This window comes from Pelobates fuscus, chromosome 7 (assembly GCF_036172605.1).
Source record: "Pelobates fuscus isolate aPelFus1 chromosome 7, aPelFus1.pri, whole genome shotgun sequence".
Classification (NCBI taxonomy): domain Eukaryota; kingdom Metazoa; phylum Chordata; class Amphibia; order Anura; family Pelobatidae; genus Pelobates; species Pelobates fuscus.
The window spans coordinates 32,079,826-32,099,270 of NC_086323.1; the positions used below are offsets into that span (position 1 = coordinate 32,079,826).

At 42.9% G+C, this 19,445-nt stretch overlaps 1 protein-coding gene across 1 annotated transcript in view; it reads right to left on the bottom strand.

Moving 5' to 3' along the window:
- DNAI4 (dynein axonemal intermediate chain 4) overlaps positions 1-19,445 on the bottom strand; it is a 42,137-nt gene that overhangs the window by 15,575 nt on the left and 7,117 nt on the right. Inside the window, exons 3-8 of the mRNA XM_063427215.1 lie at positions 17,251-17,441; positions 17,004-17,101; positions 3,985-4,141; positions 2,991-3,130; positions 2,390-2,551; positions 1,494-1,688 (exon numbers count right to left, since the gene is read on the bottom strand). Coding sequence (XP_063283285.1) covers positions 1,494-1,688; positions 2,390-2,551; positions 2,991-3,130; positions 3,985-4,141; positions 17,004-17,101; positions 17,251-17,441 — 943 coding nt within the window. The remainder of the gene's footprint in view (positions 1-1,493; positions 1,689-2,389; positions 2,552-2,990; positions 3,131-3,984; positions 4,142-17,003; positions 17,102-17,250; positions 17,442-19,445) is intronic.

The window sequence follows — 19,445 nt, forward strand, 5'->3', positions numbered from 1 at the left end:
TTAAAGCATTACTCTACCCTAACACGCCACACATCAATCTCTAAAACACTCTGCTCTAACACCAAATATTAACAGTTACTCTTACCATAACCCCAAAACACAATATAAAAGATACATAACATTAAAACATATATTTTGGAAAAATAATGCCATCTCAGGGTTCTGGAGACATTTTGCAAACCAAGCGACCTTCAGTTTTGCTGTTGTTATTTAAAATGTATATGTAGGCCTATTGTTACTTATATTGCTCCAGGAATCCAGTATTTTATACTAGATAGATAGGGGGTAAGCCTTAGTTTATTTTCATATGCACATTTTCTGGTCATTGACTTTGAAATATTGTATTAAAGTATAACAGATCCTTTAAATCCTTTATATGCAATTGTGTGGCATAAAACATTATACAAGTACTGGTGCGTATATTTTGAGTGCCAAGTGGAGTTTAAGTCCTTTAAATCTGTTCTGGGTTTTCTGCCTCCAGATCCATTTTATAGACTGTTAGGTGAAAGACTAACATTGCCCTGTTTTCCATGTTTGGCTCCATCTGCCTGCACGTAATGTCTTATCACTACAGTAATTTTCAAATAACACCATGGAAGTTAAAACGCTACCCTTTCATCCAAATATGAGAAATATGAAAGCTATGATTCCCTTCATCTATACAAGTACTCAAATTATCCCTAAAGTTGTCCGGCAAGGTTTTCAGAGAGTTGTCAGGCTTCTATAGTAGGCCGTATTATGAAGAAAAGTGGCCGACAATTCACCAAGTGACTTTCTCTGCCCAAAAATGTCTGCAGTGCATGGTCGACAAGCTCAGCACTGTTGTAGAAAACACCAAACACAACTATCATGGTTCCTACAACATCTGGGCAATTACACACACGTTACACACACACACATTGATGCTGTGCGGCATTCTGCCCTCAATTATGACGCGAACCGCTCCACTTGGCACTCAATATATACACACGATATTTGTATAGTGTTTTATGCCACACAACTGCATATAACATATGTTATGGCATTATTATGAATTGTGTGTTGTGGCTTGTGTATACTGGTTTTGACTCGGCTTTGCTTTTTGATTACTCGAACCTCTGAAATCCTTGACTTTGACTGTGTTTGTTTTTCTGCCACTCTGTACTCCTTAGGCTCGGCCTGTCCCGGTTTACTCTTATCTGTTATTTCTGCAGATTGTATTCTATACTGTCACTTTTTAAGCCCAGCCACCCTAAGGCAGGTAATATGATTTACTGTGTGGGAGCATGCTCTTAGCTCCAAGGTTTGCGTGTTGGAGAGTCTAGCCTTGACATCCACTTCCTGGTCTAAAGAAGCACAAGGATTTACTTCATATGTGAATCTTTTAAACTTTTTATTACTTTGGATTTATTATTTTTTTGCACATATATTTCACAATGTTTTATCTATATAACAGCAGCCTGAATTTCCCTTTAACTTGCAATGATCGGCACTATGTCTGTGCATGGAAGTACCTGTAATGACTGGTAGTTGTCTGTATGCAGCCAATTTGGGCTGAAATATATTTTGCACCAAAATCCTTTCCATGAAAAAAAGATCTTGTTTAAATTTCTCTGAATTCAATATTTCTTCGGAATCGTTCACATTCCCAGGTGATATCCTTCGTACAGTAAGTTTCTCTAGGTCTGTCACCGCACTTGAATTTATATCTGGAAAAGGAAAGGCATTTCATACTGGTTTTAAAACTTTGCTTGCTTTCACATGTAATGTCTAAAATAGTCCAAGTGGAAACATTCGCTATATCAGTTTGGCTACTTTGGTCTCACATTATTGAATAACACTAGCTTTGTAATCAGGGAAGTTTAGAAATTAGACCGCTTTCTCAAAAAGTGTAAATGGAGGCTATGTGTCTGCTTCATTAAGGCAACGCTGTTTTGGTGATTAGCGTATACCTTTAATTTACCCCTAATCCAGTGCACACTGGGAAACTGATGAGCATTGATGAACAGGAAATAGAATGCATCTTATAGAGAAGCATTACAATGCAGGGTACATTCAGCAAGTTAAAGTGCTTTATGGATGTGGTGTGTTCTTTCAAAGTTTTCTTCAAGGATTAAATTTGTAACAGATGGCTCCCCTTACACAATAAGTTAGTACACACATTAATTGATCAGTCATCTGTATTCCCTTTGTTTTAATATTGAGTACACACATTAAGAATGCACTTTGTCTGTATATGACATGTGAATCATATAAATCCTTGTACAATTCTTTAAAATAATAAATATGCATGAGGTCTGTGCCCTTAAAATCTAAACCAACCCACCATGGCATGATGCTCCGTAGTAAATATTAAACGTAGTTCGTTCTATATCGGCTGCTGTAAAAAAACAGAACCGTCATTACTAACCTCCCCTGTCTACAGAGCTGTAGGACGTTGTTGCTCTGCTTACACTTCCCCTGCTGTCCGTAATACTTTCCGATGCAATATTTTCCTCGTCCGATTCTTTCACTGGAGGTTCTTCAAGTGAATTATATGAATCATACATGTCCCATGCCGATGCCATTACACCTACCAAAAGACAGGACACAAAATAACAAAATCCACATAGGTATGCAGCAACATCAGTGGTACCTAACCTTAACACTACATTACCCATAAACATCAGCACAGAGACCATTTTTGTCACTTTTGCATGATATCTAAATTTATGACGAGAACTACTAGCTCACGGTTAGTAGTTTTAAAGATGGCTGCCCTCTTGGAGCAATGGGCAATGCTGATATAAGGTATGCACAGAGCCTATATTACATGCAAACTTTTAGAATAAAAAATGATGACAACTTTCCTTTAATTGAGATTGTTTCAAAACAGAGAAGGTTTTGACCCCCCCCCCCCCCAAAAAAAAAAAAACCTGCAATATCTATAGAAATATATATATATATATATATATATATATATATATATATATATATATGAATATACTGTATATTTGATTCAAACGGCAAACCTGCATCTTCCAAGACAATCTGTTCGCACTGAACCTCTTTACTCTTCGGAGCGTCAACAATTGTCTGCACCATTCTTTGAACGTATCGATCATTTCCGACTCTGTTTTTACAAAGCTCTGTATAGGTTTGGTTTCGTAACCTTGAAATATAAATCAACAATTTAAATCAACTCTGCAGCTGGAAATTCACTTTTTCATAAGGTTCTGTACATTTGCCATGACAACAAACGACCTTTCGAAAAAGATGTATTGAAAAACCATAGGTTGTGAATAAAGAGCTGATCTAGGCATAGTTTTACAGTTGAGTAATCTGCTGGCAGCTTCCCCTGGGTTCCATGATGGCAGCTCCGCATAGTTATCACTTTTGCATACAGTTAAAAACTTATAGAACTTTGCCACTGGACTGCTTTGTAGATATTACTCACAGTAACCTAGATTTTGACAGCAGATGAAATCCATCTGGCCCATCAAGGCAGTCTATTTTATCTAAAATTAGCGGTTTTATCTTTGATTATATTTATGCCCTGGAACTTTCCAGTCAAATTAGTCTTACTACCTCTGCATAATCTACAATTCTTTTTGCAAACTATCCTCATGATAAACATACAGTTTCAGATTCTGTGTTTTGCTGGTGATCGGGAGTGATAAAGCAGAAAGTTAACTCACAAGTTTCTTTTTCAATTTATTATGTATATTTTCAAATTACAAAAAACTATCAACAAAGACATGGGAAACACGTTAGGAAAGTTTCATTAAAAAAAAACACTCAATATAGTTAAAATAAACAGAGAACCGGAGGGGGACAATAGTGTCCTACAGTATGTGAAGTGTGAGGTTGGACAGATTGCAGGCCTGGAGGCCGAGGGGTACAGGGGATGGGTGAGGTTGAAATAGAGAAGTGATCTAGGCTGGATAATTTAAATGAAATAAAGATGACATAGGAATTTAAAACCCACGTGTGATTTCCATCAAACAAACAGTTAAACATGCATACCTGACACTTTCAGCCTCCTCTGAATCCGTAGCCACAAGCATGGGCGGCATGTCAAAAAGCCAGAGTGTGTCCGTCTCCGTGAGCTCTATGTCTACCATTTTATTTAGTTCCTCTTCACCCAGCTGCTCTGGAACCTCCACCTGCTTAACAGGAGCATCTAAAAAAAGAGGACAAAATGCGTTATTTTAAGACATGAGACCGAGCTGCAGATGTTCTGCAATTCTCAGGTGAGGGTATTCTTTGTGCAAATGAACCCTGTAAATGCAAGAGGTCCTTGGGGAAGCCTCATTTTTACTGGAAAAATCGTTCTAGTATTCATCCACACCGTGGAACTTGACAAGCTGCATTTGGTGGGAACCATTCGAGTTTGTTGATATGTTGCAGCACAGGTAAATATATTCTACAATGATAACCCTCCATCCAATTTGAATTGCCACATTTCTTGAATATTCTACAGACAACAGTTGGTCTGTCTAAATGTCTGGATCACTGGCAGCAGCCTGATATGCAGTGCTTAGAGGGGGATCACTGGCAGCAGCCTGATATGCAGTGCTTAGAGGGGGATCACTGGCAGCAGCCTGATATGCAGTGCTTAGAGGGGGATCACTGGCAGCAGCCTGATATGCAGTGCTTAGAGGGGGATCACTGGCAGCAGCCTGATATGCAGTGCTTAGAGGAGGATCACTGGCAGCAGCCTGATATGCAGTGCTTAGAGGGGGATCACTGGCAGCAGCCTGATATGCAGTGCTTAGAGGGGGATCACTGGCAGCAGCCTGATATGCAGTGCTTAGAGGAGGATCACTGGCAGCAGCCTGATATGCAGTGCTTGGAGGAGGATCACTGGCGGCAGCCTGATATGCAGTGCTTAGAGGAGGATCACTGGCAGCAGCCTGATATGCAGTGCTTAGAGGGGGATCACTGGCAGCAGCCTGATATGCAGTGCTTAGAGGAGGATCACTGGCAGCAGACTGATATGCAGTGCTTAGAGGGGGATCACTGCCAGCAGCCTGATATGCAGTGCTTAGAGGAGGATCACTGGCAGCAGCCTGATATGCAGTGCTTAGAGGGGGATCACTGGCAGCAGCCTGATATGCAGTGCTTAGAGGAGGATCACTGGCAGCAGACTGATATGCAGTGCTTAGAGGAGGATCTCTGGCTGCAGCCTGAAATGCAGTGCTTAGAGGAGGATCACTGGCAGCAGCCTGATATGCAGTGCTTAGAGGGGGATCACTGGCAGCAGCCTGATATGCAGTGCTTAGAGGAGGATCACTGGCAGCAGTCTGATATGCAGTGCTTAGAGGGGGATCACTGGCAGCAGTCTGATATGCAGTGCTTAGAGGGGGATCACTGGCAGCAGCCTGATATGCAGCGCTTAGAGGAGGATCGCTGGTAGCAGCCTGATATGCAGTGCTTAGAGGGGGATCACTGGCAGCAGCCTGATATGCAGTGCTTAGAGGAGGATCACTGGCAGCAGCCTGATATGCAGTGCTTAGAGGGGGATCACTGGCAGCAGCCTGATATGCAGTGCTTAGAGGAGGATCACTGGCAGCAGCCAGATATGCAGTGCTTAGATGAGGATCACTGGCAGCAGCCTGATATGCAGTGCTTAGAGGAGGATCACTGGCAGCAGCCTGATATGCAGTGCTTAGAGGGGGATCACTGGCAGCAGCCTGATATGCAGCGCTTATTTGAGGATCGCTGGTAGCAGCCTGATATGCAGTGCTTAGAGGAGGATCACTGGCAGCAGACTGATATGCAGTGCTTAGAGGGGGATCACTGGCAGCAGCCTGATATGCAGTGCTTAGAGGAGTATCACTGACAGCAGCCTGATATGCAGTGCTTAGAGGGGGATCACTGGCAGCAGCCTGATATGCAGTGCTTAGAGGAGGATCACTGGCAGCAGACTGATATGCAGTGCTTAGAGGGGGATCACTGCCAGCAGCCTGATATGCAGTGCTTAGAGGAGGATCACTGGCAGCAGTCTGATATGCAGTGCTTAGAGGGGGATCACTGGCAGCAGCCTGATATGCAGTGCTTAGAGGAGGATCACTGGCAGCAGACTGATATGCAGTGCTTAGAGGGGGATCACTGGCAGCAGACTGATATGCAGTGCTTAGAGGAGGATCTCTGGCTGCAGCCTGAAATGCAGTGCTTAGAGGAGGATCACTGGCAGCAGCCTGATATGCAGTGCTTAGAGGGGGATCACTGGCAGCAGCCTGATATGCAGTGCTTAGAGGAGGATCACTGGCAGCAGTCTGATATGCAGTGCTTAGAGGGGGATCACTGGCAGCAGTCTGATATGCAGTGCTTAGAGGGGGATCACTGGCAGCAGCCTGATATGCAGCGCTTAGAGGAGGATCGCTGGTAGCAGCCTGATATGCAGTGCTTAGAGGGGGATCACTGGCAGCAGCCTGATATGCAGTGCTTAGAGGAGGATCACTGGCAGCAGCCTGATATGCAGTGCTTAGAGGAGGATCGCTGGCAGCAGCCTGATATGCAGTGCTTAGAGGAGGATCGCTGGCAGCAGCCTGATATGCAGTGCTTAGAGGAGGATCGCTGGCAGCAGCCTGATATGCAGTGCTTAGAGGAGGATCACTGGCAGCAGCCTGATATGCAGTGCTTAGAGGAGGATCGCTGGCAGCAGCCTGATATGCAGTGCTTAGAGGAGGATCACTGGCAGCAGCCTGATATGCAGTGCTTAGAGGAGGATCACTGGCAGCAGCCTGATATGCAGTGCTTAGAGGAGGATCGCTGGCAGCAGCCTGATATGCAGTGCTTAGAGGAGGATCACTGGCAGCAGCCTGATATGCAGTGCTTAGAGTAGGATCACTGGCAGCAGCCTGATATGCAGTGCTTAGACGAGGATCACTGGCGGTAGCCTGATATGCAGTGCTTAGAGGAGGATCACTGGCAGCAGCCTGATATGGAGTGCTTAGAGAAGGATCACTGGCAGCAGCCTGATATGCAGTGCTTAGAGGAGGATCGCTGGCAGCAGCCTGATATGCAGTGCTTAGAGGAGGATCACTGGCAGCAGCCTGATATGCAGTGCTTAGAGCAGGATCACTGGCAGCAGCCTGATATGCAGTGCTTAGAGGAGGATCACTGGCAGCAGCCTGATATGCAGTGCTTAGAGGAGGATCGCTGGCAGCAGCCTGATATGCAGTGCTTAGAGGAGGATCACTGGCAGCAGCCTGATATGCAGTGCTTAGAGGAGGATCACTGGCAGCAGCCTGATATGCAGTGCTTAGAGAAGGATCACTAGCAGCAGCCTGATATGCAGTGCTTAGAGGAGGATCACTGGCAGCAGCCTGATATGCAGTGCTTAGAGGAGGATCACTGGCAGCAGCCTGATATGCAGTGCTTAGAGGAGGATCACTGGCAGCAGCCTGATATGCAGTGCTTAGAGGGGGATCACTGGCAGCAGACTGATATGCAGTGCTTAGAGGAGGATCACTGGCAGCAGCCTGATATGCAGTGCTTAGAGGGGGATCACTGGCAGCAGCCTGATATGCAGTGCTTAGAGGGGGATCACTGGCAGCAGCCTGATATGCAGTGCTTAGAGGAGGATCACTGGCAGCAGACTGATATGCAGTGCTTAGAGGAGGATCTCTGGCTGCAGCCTGAAATGCAGTGCTTAGAGGAGGATCACTGGCAGCAGCCTGATATGCAGTGCTTAGAGGGGGATCACTGGCAGCAGCCTGATATGCAGTGCTTAGAGGAGGATCACTGGCAGCAGTCTGATATGCAGTGCTTAGAGGGGGATCACTGGCAGCAGTCTGATATGCAGTGCTTAGAGGGGGATCACTGGCAGCAGCCTGATATGCAGTGCTTAGAGGGGGATCACTGGCAGCAGCCTGATATGCAGTGCTTGGAGGAGGATCACTGGCAGCAGCCTGATATGCAGTGCTTAGAGGGGGATCACTGGCAGCAGCCTGATATGCAGTGCTTAGAGGAGGATCACTGGCAGCAGCCTGATATGCAGTGCTTAGAGGAGGATCACTGGCAGCAGGCTGATATGCAGTGCTTAGAGGAGGATCACTGGCAGCAGCCTGATATGCAGTGCTTAGAGGAGGATCACTGGCAGCAGGCTGATATGCAGTGCTTAGAGGAGGATCACTGGCAGCAGCCTGATATGCAGTGCTTAGAGGAGGATCACTGGCAGCAGCCTGATATGCAGTGCTTAGAGAAGGATCACTGGCAGCAGCCTGATATGCAGTGCTTAGAGGAGGATCACTGGCAGCAGCCTGATATGCAGTGCTTAGAGGAGGATCACTGGCAGCAGCCTGATATGCAGTGCTTAGAGGGGGATCACTGGCAGCAGCCTAATATGCAGTGCTTAGAGGAGGATCACTGGCAGCAGCCTGATATGCAGTGCTTAGAGGAGGATCCCTGGCAATAGCCTGATATGCAGTGCTTAGAGGAGGATCGCTGGCAGCAGCCTGATATGCAGTGCTTAGAGGAGGATCACTGGCAGCAGCCTGATATGCAGTGCTTAGAGGAGGATCACTGGCGGCAGCCTGATATGCAGTGCTTAGAGGAGGATCACTGGCAGCAGCCTGATATGCAGTGCTTAGAGTAGGATCACTAGCAGCAGCCTGATATGCAGTGCTTAGAGGAGGATCACTGGCAGCAGCCTGATATGCAGTGCTTAGAGGAGGATCACTGGCAGCAGCCTGATATGCAGTGCTTAGAGGAGGATCACTGGCAGTAGTCTGATATGCAGTGCTAAGAGGGAGTGCACTGGCCTGACTGGCATCTCACCGTGAGTTTGGGGGGAGGAAATAATGATATTGGGGAAGAGGTGCTAAGGAGACAGAAGCAGTACATTTCTGTCTTCCCCCCGCTGTTATATCACTATTGGGAGAGAAGGTGATATAAAGGCACCTACTTGCTTGTAACTCCCACCAATCTCTGGCAGATTTACAAATGTCTCAGCGCTAAGATTAAAGGAACCCTAATAGCAACTTTAACCCAAGTTCTAACTCAAAAAAATAAATAAAAATCTTTCCCATATAATACACTGTTCCACTTTTTTTTATATACAATGTTTTCACATCATACACTGCGCAGTAGGTAATGGTTGGATGGACATCACACAGTGAGGGGTTCTAATCTAGAGCAAGGATGTGATATGTATGTTATGGCCTGCCTGAGATTAGTGGCAGTTAAACTCACAGGAAGCAGCTCCGGATATTTCAGTTCAGCCTGCTTGATAAGGATATGTTTAGAGAGTAGTCAAGGACTCAACCTGAGGTTTAGGCCAGGTGATCTGAGAATAAACTGGTAGGTAGACCATCCAATGCATACTGGGCTCTTACGAACATCTCTGCAGGGTTTATTCTGGTCCAGCCAATTACAACACCATCTTGTGGCAACACCATCTCATTACGCTTTTGGCCACATCTCACAACGGGTCATTTCTATGATGATTTTTTTTTATAAGTTCATTATATCTTATTCTGCATTTATGAAGTCCTCTCCAATTATTGACTAATCCTTACCGGAAGTGCAGGTTTTAGGGCTTCAGAATGTACTCGGGTAACTAAATACAAACATGGGATCTCTACAGTAGTGAGACTCGTGTTGTCTATGAAATTCCCATGAAAATAAACCACGTGTGAAAAACACAATGTAGTTAAATGTAACCAGTAAATGTGACCAAGGTTGGTGATAAAATGTCGCAGTACTCTTGGTTAACTATCCTGAGGGATGTACTTGATACGAATATATGTGTTTGTAAAGTGGTTTTGGTTTTTGTGACTACATTTAAAGCTGTAATCGCAACATGTCAAACATTGCAAAGGTTTAGCTTTAAAACTGCAATTCACTCATTGCAATATTTGTTTCATAACTTCAATATATCGAAATTCTAGACCTACTGGGCATGTTAATCATCATTAGTGAATCTATATTGAGTTATTTTTCTTAAACTGTACTTGTTGCGTAGAAATTAGGGGGGTGGGGGGAAGTGTCCGTCCCCCCCCCTTTTCCATTTTTTTATATTTTATTCATATTTAATGCTGGGCTTTGTATATAAATAGTGTATCCAAAGAAAGCCTGATTTCTCCTATAAATTGATATATATTATGAATGGGTGCACTTAGAAAGTATGAAATTATAGTAGAATAAATAAATGACAAAAATGCTAATGAGCGCTTGGTCACAAAAGCATTACTTTTTAAAAGAACCTTGGTCCTTAAGCGGTTAAATGCCTACCATGTTTGTTTATTTTGCGCTCTTCTGGATTTTATATTGCCATTGAATTGTTCTTCTTTGATTATATATGAGAAATATTCGAAATATTTTATGAAATAGATTTGTTTGCCTCGTCTGAGTGGCAGCCTTATTTGGGAGACAAAGCAACAGCGACCCCCCAAGTATATAGGATCCTGGGATACAACCCTTGTTTGTGTGTGTTGAAGACCCTTTGCATGGGGCTAGGCATAAAAAGCTGTGTGTGGCAATAAAATTGTGTTGTACTCCCAGAGCTGTGTCTCGTCCAGTTACTGAGGGGGAAATGGGTCTCGTATTATTCTGAGTGGTTCCTGTGCGGCTCAAGGAAGAGATTAGCAGAGGTAACCGGTTGGATTACCTGGTGTCCGCTACACCTATTATGTTGTGTTATTTAAGGAACTTCTACAGGATTCTTGGGGAGGACAGTGTGCACATGTGTATTTGTAATTTAATTGAGTTTGCTAGTTCTATTTTAATTACAGTGCTTATTCGTATGGTAATTGCAATGGTAATCAGGTTGGAAATAAACCTTCAATATCAGCTGAAGTTCAGAAACTGTTATCAAATAAAAACAAGAATGACCAATGAATAATGGTTTTATCAGATCAGAGAGGAGATGAAGACATTTTTGATGAAGTCTGACAAGATTTCCCATTAAATATAATTGAAAACAAAAAGCTAAACTAAATCTATGGCAATAGGGGTTATCCAATTTAACAAATGGCAGTTTTAGAGTACTCCTCTAAATACAATTATGAGGCTCAGAAATACATTTTTTTTTTAATTCTTTGTTTTATTAGTGCATGTTATGACATATAAGCTTGCGACGCCACGACAGCATTGACAAGCGCAATACAAGAGCATAGGTTCATACAGTGTCACGGCAAGTTAAGATCTGCACATTTTTATGGGTTAAAAAAAAATAAAATAAAAAAACAGGCTGGATCATAGGTCTGCACTTGTGACCAGAGGAAATACAGGATAAATACTAGTAGCACTAGCAGAAGATAAACAAGCTTGGTCAATTTTTGAAGACACTGACATAGTGTATAGACATAAACTTCTATATTTCTAGTGCAGCTTGGGATGTGTTCTAATCGTAACGTAATTAAAACGTGGAGTATGGTCCTATAGAAGGTAGGTGTTCATGCTGTATATGCTACAAGCTGCACATATTGATGGTATACTGGCGCTGTCAGTGTGCCTGATAGTGGTGCCACTGGGTCATGAGTATCACGAAGGCAACAAGGCATTAGAAAAAAAAAACACGAGTAACTAAGAAAAAGAGCAAAAAACATAAGGTATCAGACAGTTCTGGGCACCCATTGCCTCAGATGGGCCATGGTAGAAAGTTCATCCCCTTATCAGGATCTAGGGTCTGAAGTGGGGAGAGGTTTACTGGGATTGGAGGACTGGGCTAGAGGGTATTAGTGCGGTTCCTTAGTCGTGTGTCTTCTGGGGGTATGGTGGTCAGTTTGCTAGTCTAGTTTGTGGGGTTCCGGCCCAGGTATGTTGTGTGTGTGCCTTGGTTCCCTCGCTTCGCTGGGTGGTATATGGGGGAGGACAAGCGTGTGTCGGTATCAGACGGTCCCATAGGGGTGGATGTGTGTAGTGGCTGAACAAATGATTGGGCCACTGAGGTCGTGTGTATGGTAGCGTCAAGAGCATATGAATATTGCAATGTGAGAGGGATCAGCGTGTATGACAATGAAACATTAAACTATGGGGTTAATTCTAAAAACGTTGATATACGTATTGGCAAATTGTGTAACAGTTCAAAACATTGAGGTTTTCTTAAACAGGAAACCTAATGCGGTCTAGGTCTTATTCAAGTGACAGTGTCGTGTTCCTCTCCGGGAATGAAAGGAGGTATGTTGTCAACGTCCCATACTCTTTGGGGTAGTGTCGCTGGGTCCGGCACAGGCAGGCCCAGGTCTCGTAGGAGTTGCGGGCCTTCGGAAGGGTTGGTAGCTTTGAAGGTTTTTCCCTCTTTGGTGCACAGCAGTGCTCTTGAGTTGGTCCATCTATAAGGAAGGCCAGCCTTTTGCAGGGGCTGCGTGATGGGGCGCATTGTTTTCCGCCACAGGAGTGTGGCTATACTGAGATTCTGATAGAATGTGAGTGAGTGAGTCTCGAATTGGAAAGGGGTGTTCCCCCATAGTGTCTGCAATAGTCGTTGTTTATCCGCAAATGATCGACAGCAGAGTATAACATCCCTAGGCTGGGAGTTTGGCGTTTGCAGGGGTGTTGCAATGCGGTATAGTCCGTCATAGGCAAACTGTTTAGCGTGCTTGGTTGGGAGAATAGCTGCTATGAGTCGCCTGATGAGGTGAGGTAGTTCTTCTGCTGGTACGGTGTCCTCTACTCCTCTTATCTTGATGTTGTTTTGTCTGCTTTTATCTTCCAATGCATCCATTCTGGCTGCGATTTGGGAGTGGGAGGTTTGTAGCTGCTTTATGGATTCCCCTTGGGTGGCCATGTCTCGCTTTGTATCCGCAGAGTCCTCCTCAGATTCTCGGAGGCGTTCCGTTATGGCTTGCATCTCTGCTTTAACCAGGTTGAGTTCTGCAAAGAACATGTCCTGGAAGTGTGCCAGGAGGTCGTGGATGTCCCGTTTTGTCACAGGTGGTTCTGTTTCAGGTGTAGCCTGCGTTCCTTTCCCCGGTACTATGTCTACCACTGGGTCAGGTGTAATTTCCCGCCTCGGGGATGAAGGCTCCCGCGTGCGGGGCGTCGAGGCCAGCATCTGGCTGATATCGTGGTTTGAGGCATCAATGGCCGGGGCCGGTTTTTGTGATTTGCGGCCCATCGGGGGTTCGGGTATGTCCCAGGGCACATCGGCTTCTTGAGGGTCCATGCCCCAGTAGTCTCCGTCCCAGGAGGTGATATGTGGCTGCCGCGGGAGTCTGTAGGCCCGAGGCACTTTGCACCGGATTTTTGTGCCCGACGGGCATAAAAAGGCATCCACGGGTCCGGTGTGTGAACCCCTATGCAAGGGTCTCTGTTCCGGCTCTGATTGTTCGGTGTTACGCCGATTATTGGCGATTTTTCGGGCGATGATCGAGCAGCTGGGTGAAAGGGTGTCTGCTCCTGAGCACCGTTGGCTCCGCCCCCTCAGAAATACATTTTATCTGCGTCTATCTAGCCACGTAATATACATACAGGGAGTGCAGAATTATTAGGCAAGTTGTATTTTTGAGGATTAATTTTATTATTGAACAACAACCATGTTCTCAATGAACCCAAAAAACTCATTAATATCAAAGCTGAATATTTTTGGAAGTAGTTTTTAGTTTGTTTTTAGTTATAGCTATTTTAGGGGGATATCTGTGTGTGCAGGTGACTATTACTGTGCATAATTATTAGGCAACTTAACAAAAAACAAATATATACCCATTTCAATTATTTATTTTTACCAGTGAAACCAATATAACATCTCAACATTCACAAATATACATTTCTGACATTCAAAAACAAAACAAAAACAAATCAGTGACCAATATAGCCACCTTTCTTTGCAAGGACACTCAAAAGCCTGCCATCCATGGATTCTGTCAGTGTTTTGATCTGTTCACCATCAACATTGCGTGCAGCAGCAACCACAGCCTCCCAGACACTGTTCAGAGAGGTGTACTGTTTTCCCTCCTTGTAAATCTCACATTTGATGATGAACCACAGGTTCTCAATGGGGTTCAGATCAGGTAAACAAGGAGGCCATGTCATTAGATTTTCTTCTTTTATACCCTTTCTTGCCAGCCACGCTGTGGAGTACTTGGACGCGTGTGATGGAGCATTGTCCTGCATGAAAATCATGTTTTTCTTGAAGGATGCAGACTTCTTCCTGTACCACTGCTTGAAGAAGGTGTCTTCCAGAAACTGGCAGTAGGACTGGGAGTTGAGCTTGACTCCATCCTCAACCCGAAAAGGCCCCACAAGCTCATCTTTGATGATACCAGCCCAAACCAGTACTCCACCTCCACCTTGCTGGCGTCTGAGTCGGACTGGAGCTCTCTGCCCTTTACCAATCCAGCCACGGGCCCATCCATCTGGCCCATCAAGACTCACTCATTTAATCAGTCCATAAAACCTTAGAAAAATCAGTCTTGAGATATTTCTTGGCCCAGTCTTGACGTTTCAGCCTTTCTTACCTTGGCCATGTCTCTGAGTATTGCACACCTTGTGCTTTTGGGCACTCCAGTGATGTTGCAGCTCTGAAATATGGCCAAACTGGTGGCAAGTGGCATCTTGGCAGCTGCACGCTTGACTTTTCTCAGTTCATGGGCAGTTATTTTGCGCCTTGGTTTCTCCACACGCTTCTTGCGACCCTGTTGACTATTTTGAATGAAACGCTTGTTCGATGATCACGCTTCAGAAGCTTTGCAATTTTAAGAGTGCTGCATCCCTCTGCAAGATATCTCACTATTTTTGACTTTTCTGAGCCTGTCAAGTCCTTCTTTTGACCCATTTTGCCAAAGGAAAGGAAGTTGCCTAATAATTATGCACACCTGATATAGGGTGTTGATGTCATTAGACAACACCCCTTCTCATTACAGAGATGCACATCACCTAATATGCTTAATTGGTAGTAGGCTTTCGAGCCTATACAGCTTGGAGTAAGACAACATGCATAAAGAGGATGATGTGGTCAAAATACTCATTTGCCTAATAATTCTGCACTCCCTGTACATAACATCACTGAATATAAGAAAGTAGAAAAAGGTGGCGCCACAGAGATAATATGTACAATTAAATATAAGCAAGTAATAATATAGAAATAAACAATGATCTATAATAGAGAGAGAAAAATATAAAAAAAAATAATAGGGATATATATATATATATATATATATATATATATATATATATTACAGTCCAAAAAGAGTCCAGTAAAACCTTGGGATGAGAGAACAATCACAGTTCTATCTGAGGCAGAGACGTCTATGGAGTAGTGAGATCAAGGGGTTCGTGGGATCCGTATGAAAGAGAAAAGAAAATATAATAGTGCAATAAAACCCAAATAGGTAGCAGCCAATAAAAATGGTCTATATGGTCCTACTCACGTTTTTGAGAGCTAAAAACTAGCTCAGATGCCAGGCAGAAAAATTATAAAAATGGTAGAAAAGATAAAATGGCTAACTCACAACAAAGAAAGTGGCCAAAATACCTTTATTAAAATACAGTTAGTGAAAATTTCCACTTTTATCCACTTGAGAAAGCCCTAAGAAAGAAACGCGTATTAACTAACTGTATTTTAATAAAGGTATTTTGGCCACTTTCTTTGTTGTGAGTTAGCCATTTTATCTTTTTTTTACCATTTTTATTTTTGTACTACCTGCCATCTGAGTTTTACTTGTTCCAGAGAGATACCACTCCAAAGCATCCTTGATGGGAATTATACCACTTACGCCCTATAATTGAGCAGTGCGTCTGCCAATTAAATGTAAATAACAATTTGGTATTTTTATACACTCTCCTGGTTTTATCACAGTGAGCACTCCTGTTGTTTTTTTATGTTACATATAGTCCCCATCTGACAAGATATCTACTTACAACACTCCCTCACGTATCCCATAAGTGGGGATGGTACCACTGTACGCAGTTTATACTAGAGCTAGTTTTTAGCTCTCAAAAACGTGAGTAGACCCATATACACTTTTTTTTATTAGCTGCTACCTATTTGGGTTTTATTGCACTATTATATTTTCTTTTCTCTTTCATACGGATCCCACGAACCCCTTGATCTCACTACTCCATAGACGTCTCTGCCTCAGATAGAACTGGGATTGTTCTCTCATCCCAAGGTTTTACTGGACTCTTTTTGGACTGTACTATATATATATATATATATATATATCCCTATTATTATTTTTTATATTTCTCTCTCTCTATTATAGATCATTGTTTTTTTCTATATTATTACTTGCTTATATTTAATTGTACATATTATCTCTGTGGCGCCACCTTTTTCAACTTCCTTATACCTATATACCTATAGGGCCTGTGAGGGAGCCTTATCCTGTAGGAGTGCTGCCTTTATTTAAGTTTTTCCTTCCATACACTTTCAATTATAACCTCAATGGAGCCTACACAATAATTACCCCAATCCATGTGGCCGGTAGAATCATTTAGATACCCTTAAAATGAGACGCTAAGGCTGCAGTAGACACCCTCCCCCCCTCCTTTTTTTTTTTTTTATAGATTATGGTGTTTTTTTTAACCACCTTAGATCCTGAAATAGTTATTAATATAATGTTATAATAGCATATCGCAAACTAACTGAAGCTGCACTAAGGCTTTGCTTAACACGATGAACTGGGGTTCCATTCATGTTGTTCCATCAATAATGCTTGTTTTGACCCTACAGCATGCCGTCACATACAGACAGCAATGAGGCAGCCTATACAATTTACTTGGGGCTTGTATGGTGTGCAGACTTATATTTGCAACAATTTGTAAAACTCACTGCAGCTTTAACAACAGAATTAAGGAAGAGAGGTGTATGTGCTTGCTTTAATAACATAATAATAATAATATCATTTAATAATATATGAAACGGTGTGTTGAGTGAGAATGTAAAGTCAATTTCAAATATTAGTCAGCTATGCAATATAACAGCAAGCTTTGGCACTCCAGATGTTTTGGACTACACCTCCCATGATGCTTTGCCAGCATTATGGGTGTAAGAGCATTATGGGGGGTGTAGTCCACAACATCTGGAGTGCCAAAAGTTGCATACTCCTGCTCTATAACCATGCACATCTTTAATCAATAAACAGAGAGCCTACCGGGGACATGGCGGCGGTAAACATGATCGTCGAAATCCTCATGCTGAGGCTCTGCCTCCCGGCCTGATTTTGAAAGGTTGCCGTCTCCATAGATGGACCTTTAAAAGAAACATATTGTAACGATAAATTAAAGGCAAGTCACCTGCATCAAGGCAAAATGTCGGCCCTGAATGTCGTGGTGATGGTGGGTATCAGACGCATTTTAAACAATCAGGTGTCTAAGAGGAATAAGACGCTTACAACGTACCCTGAAAATGGGCCAATAAAACTCGTGTTAATCACAGTTTGCTGCATGGAGATGGAAGTGAAGATATCGGAGGTCACTAATCCAGACGCGTCTTGGGGTGTGAAGTGCTTATGGTGTTTGAAAGCCAATGATCCGGGCTCTGGCTGAAAGAGGGGACGCGGGGTAACATTGTTTCCGTCGTTATCATAAACCTGTGAGAAATGACAGAAGCCACATTAGCGCATTTATTGGCCATTTTGTTACCAAATTTAAAGGCCCCTTCAGAGTTCCTCTTAAAAAGGAGATTGCCAATGGAAAAGTGCAAATTTCAGGGAAAAATAAGCAAGCGAGAAAAATAGCTGAATTTGATCATTTTTACAACTCGGCTATTTTGGCGAAAAACTTATCTTTAGACAGGAAAGACGTACATACACGAACATTTAAATTAATCCATGATACTAAGGAATCTGATGGCGTTATATAAATAATAATAATTATACCGTACATCAAGGAAAGTCAATTCAATTCAAATTGCAGCCCTTTCAAATGTTAGAAATGGGTGATACTCCTGTTACCAATTTACTAATTTATAGGAATGTTAAAAATACATGTTTAAAGGTGAAAAGCTGCCAAATATATTATGAAGTGTTTTTTTTTTTGTATGCAGATTGAATGCCTATATTGTATTGAAGGACTAGGCAGCATCTAGTCATATTTAAATTTATCTATATTTACACAGTACCCTTCCTATTTACTTTGTGTTTTCACTATCATTTTGGGCAGTTTTCTGAGTATTTTGGGTGTATTGCCAGTTTTTTAATATGGTAATTTAAAGCAGCATTCTCACTTTGCAGGTTTTGGTTTTAAATGAATCCCTCAATTCCATTTCATCTTGTTTTTATTTTATATTTTATTTTAAATTCACCTTAGTTTTTGTTTTTTGGTTATACATAAAGGAAGATAGGGACTACTTTTTCTTAGCGTGAGCGTGATCTTTTTGGCAAAATCTTAGTCAGTGGGCGGGGCTTAAGCAAAGTTCCATTTCAGTTGCAAATTTAACCAAAAAAAAGTGGACGGGGCTTAAGCAAAGTTCCATTTCAGTTGCAAATTTAACCACAATCCATCAGTCCCCAAAAAGTGGGCGGGGCTTAAGCAAAGTTCCATTTCAGTTGCAAATTTACCCACAATCCATCAGTCCAACAAAAATCACCCAGAAGGACAAGCTGCAGACATCTTGGACATGGACAAACAAAATGGAGGCACCTAGATATAGAGGAATGGCTCAAGAAAAGAGAACGGTAAATAAATATAAATAAAGGCAATCAATAAGATACAAGGGTAAAAGGAAAGGAAAACTAAAAGGAAATAAAACATGACAGAATTGCTTTAACTAAATATAAATAAGGGTTTAAAATTTACTCGTGCCCACTGGCCACTGGTGAGTGGAAATTCAGCACTGGGAGTGAGCTATGGGCCATGTACTGGCTGTGAGGGTCTTTGAAAGTAGCAACCGCTTGTAAAAATGGCTGTATGTGGACATTAGGAGTGGTGTTAAAGGAACACTATATTCAACAAAACAACTTTAGCTTAATAAAGCAGTTATAGTGTATAGATCATGCCCCTACAGTCTCACTGCTCAATTCTCTGCCATTTTGGAGTTAAATCACTTTGTTTATGCAGTTGAAACTCACACCTCCCCCTGTATGTGACTTGCACAGACAGCCTTCCTAAACACTTCCTGTAAAGAGTCATCTAACTTGCCCAGAATGTAGGAGGAAGTGAGAGCGAGACGCACACTTCCTCCCAACTGTAACACACCAAGCTGTGTGGGAGGGGGCCGCGAAGGGGGCGCGGCAGACCGCGAGTGGAGATAGCCCTAAACTTCCAACAGTCCCAGCAAGCAGGAGCCAGCCAAAAGGTATGTGTATGTGTTTTTTGACTGTCAGTATGTATGTAGTGTTTGTATCGGTATGTGTCAGTGTATCTGTATGAATGTGTATCTGTGTGTGTGTGTGTATCTGTATATCTATCTGTAGGTCTTTGTATCTGTGTGTCAGTGTGTGTATCTGTGTTTGTGTCAATGTGTGTATGTCAGTGTGTGTTCATGTTTATCTGTGTGTGTGTGTGTGTCTCTATGTCTGTGTATCTGTAGGTTTTTGTATCTGTGTTTGTGTCAGTGTATGTCTGTGTATCTTTGTTTGTGTCAGTGTATCTGT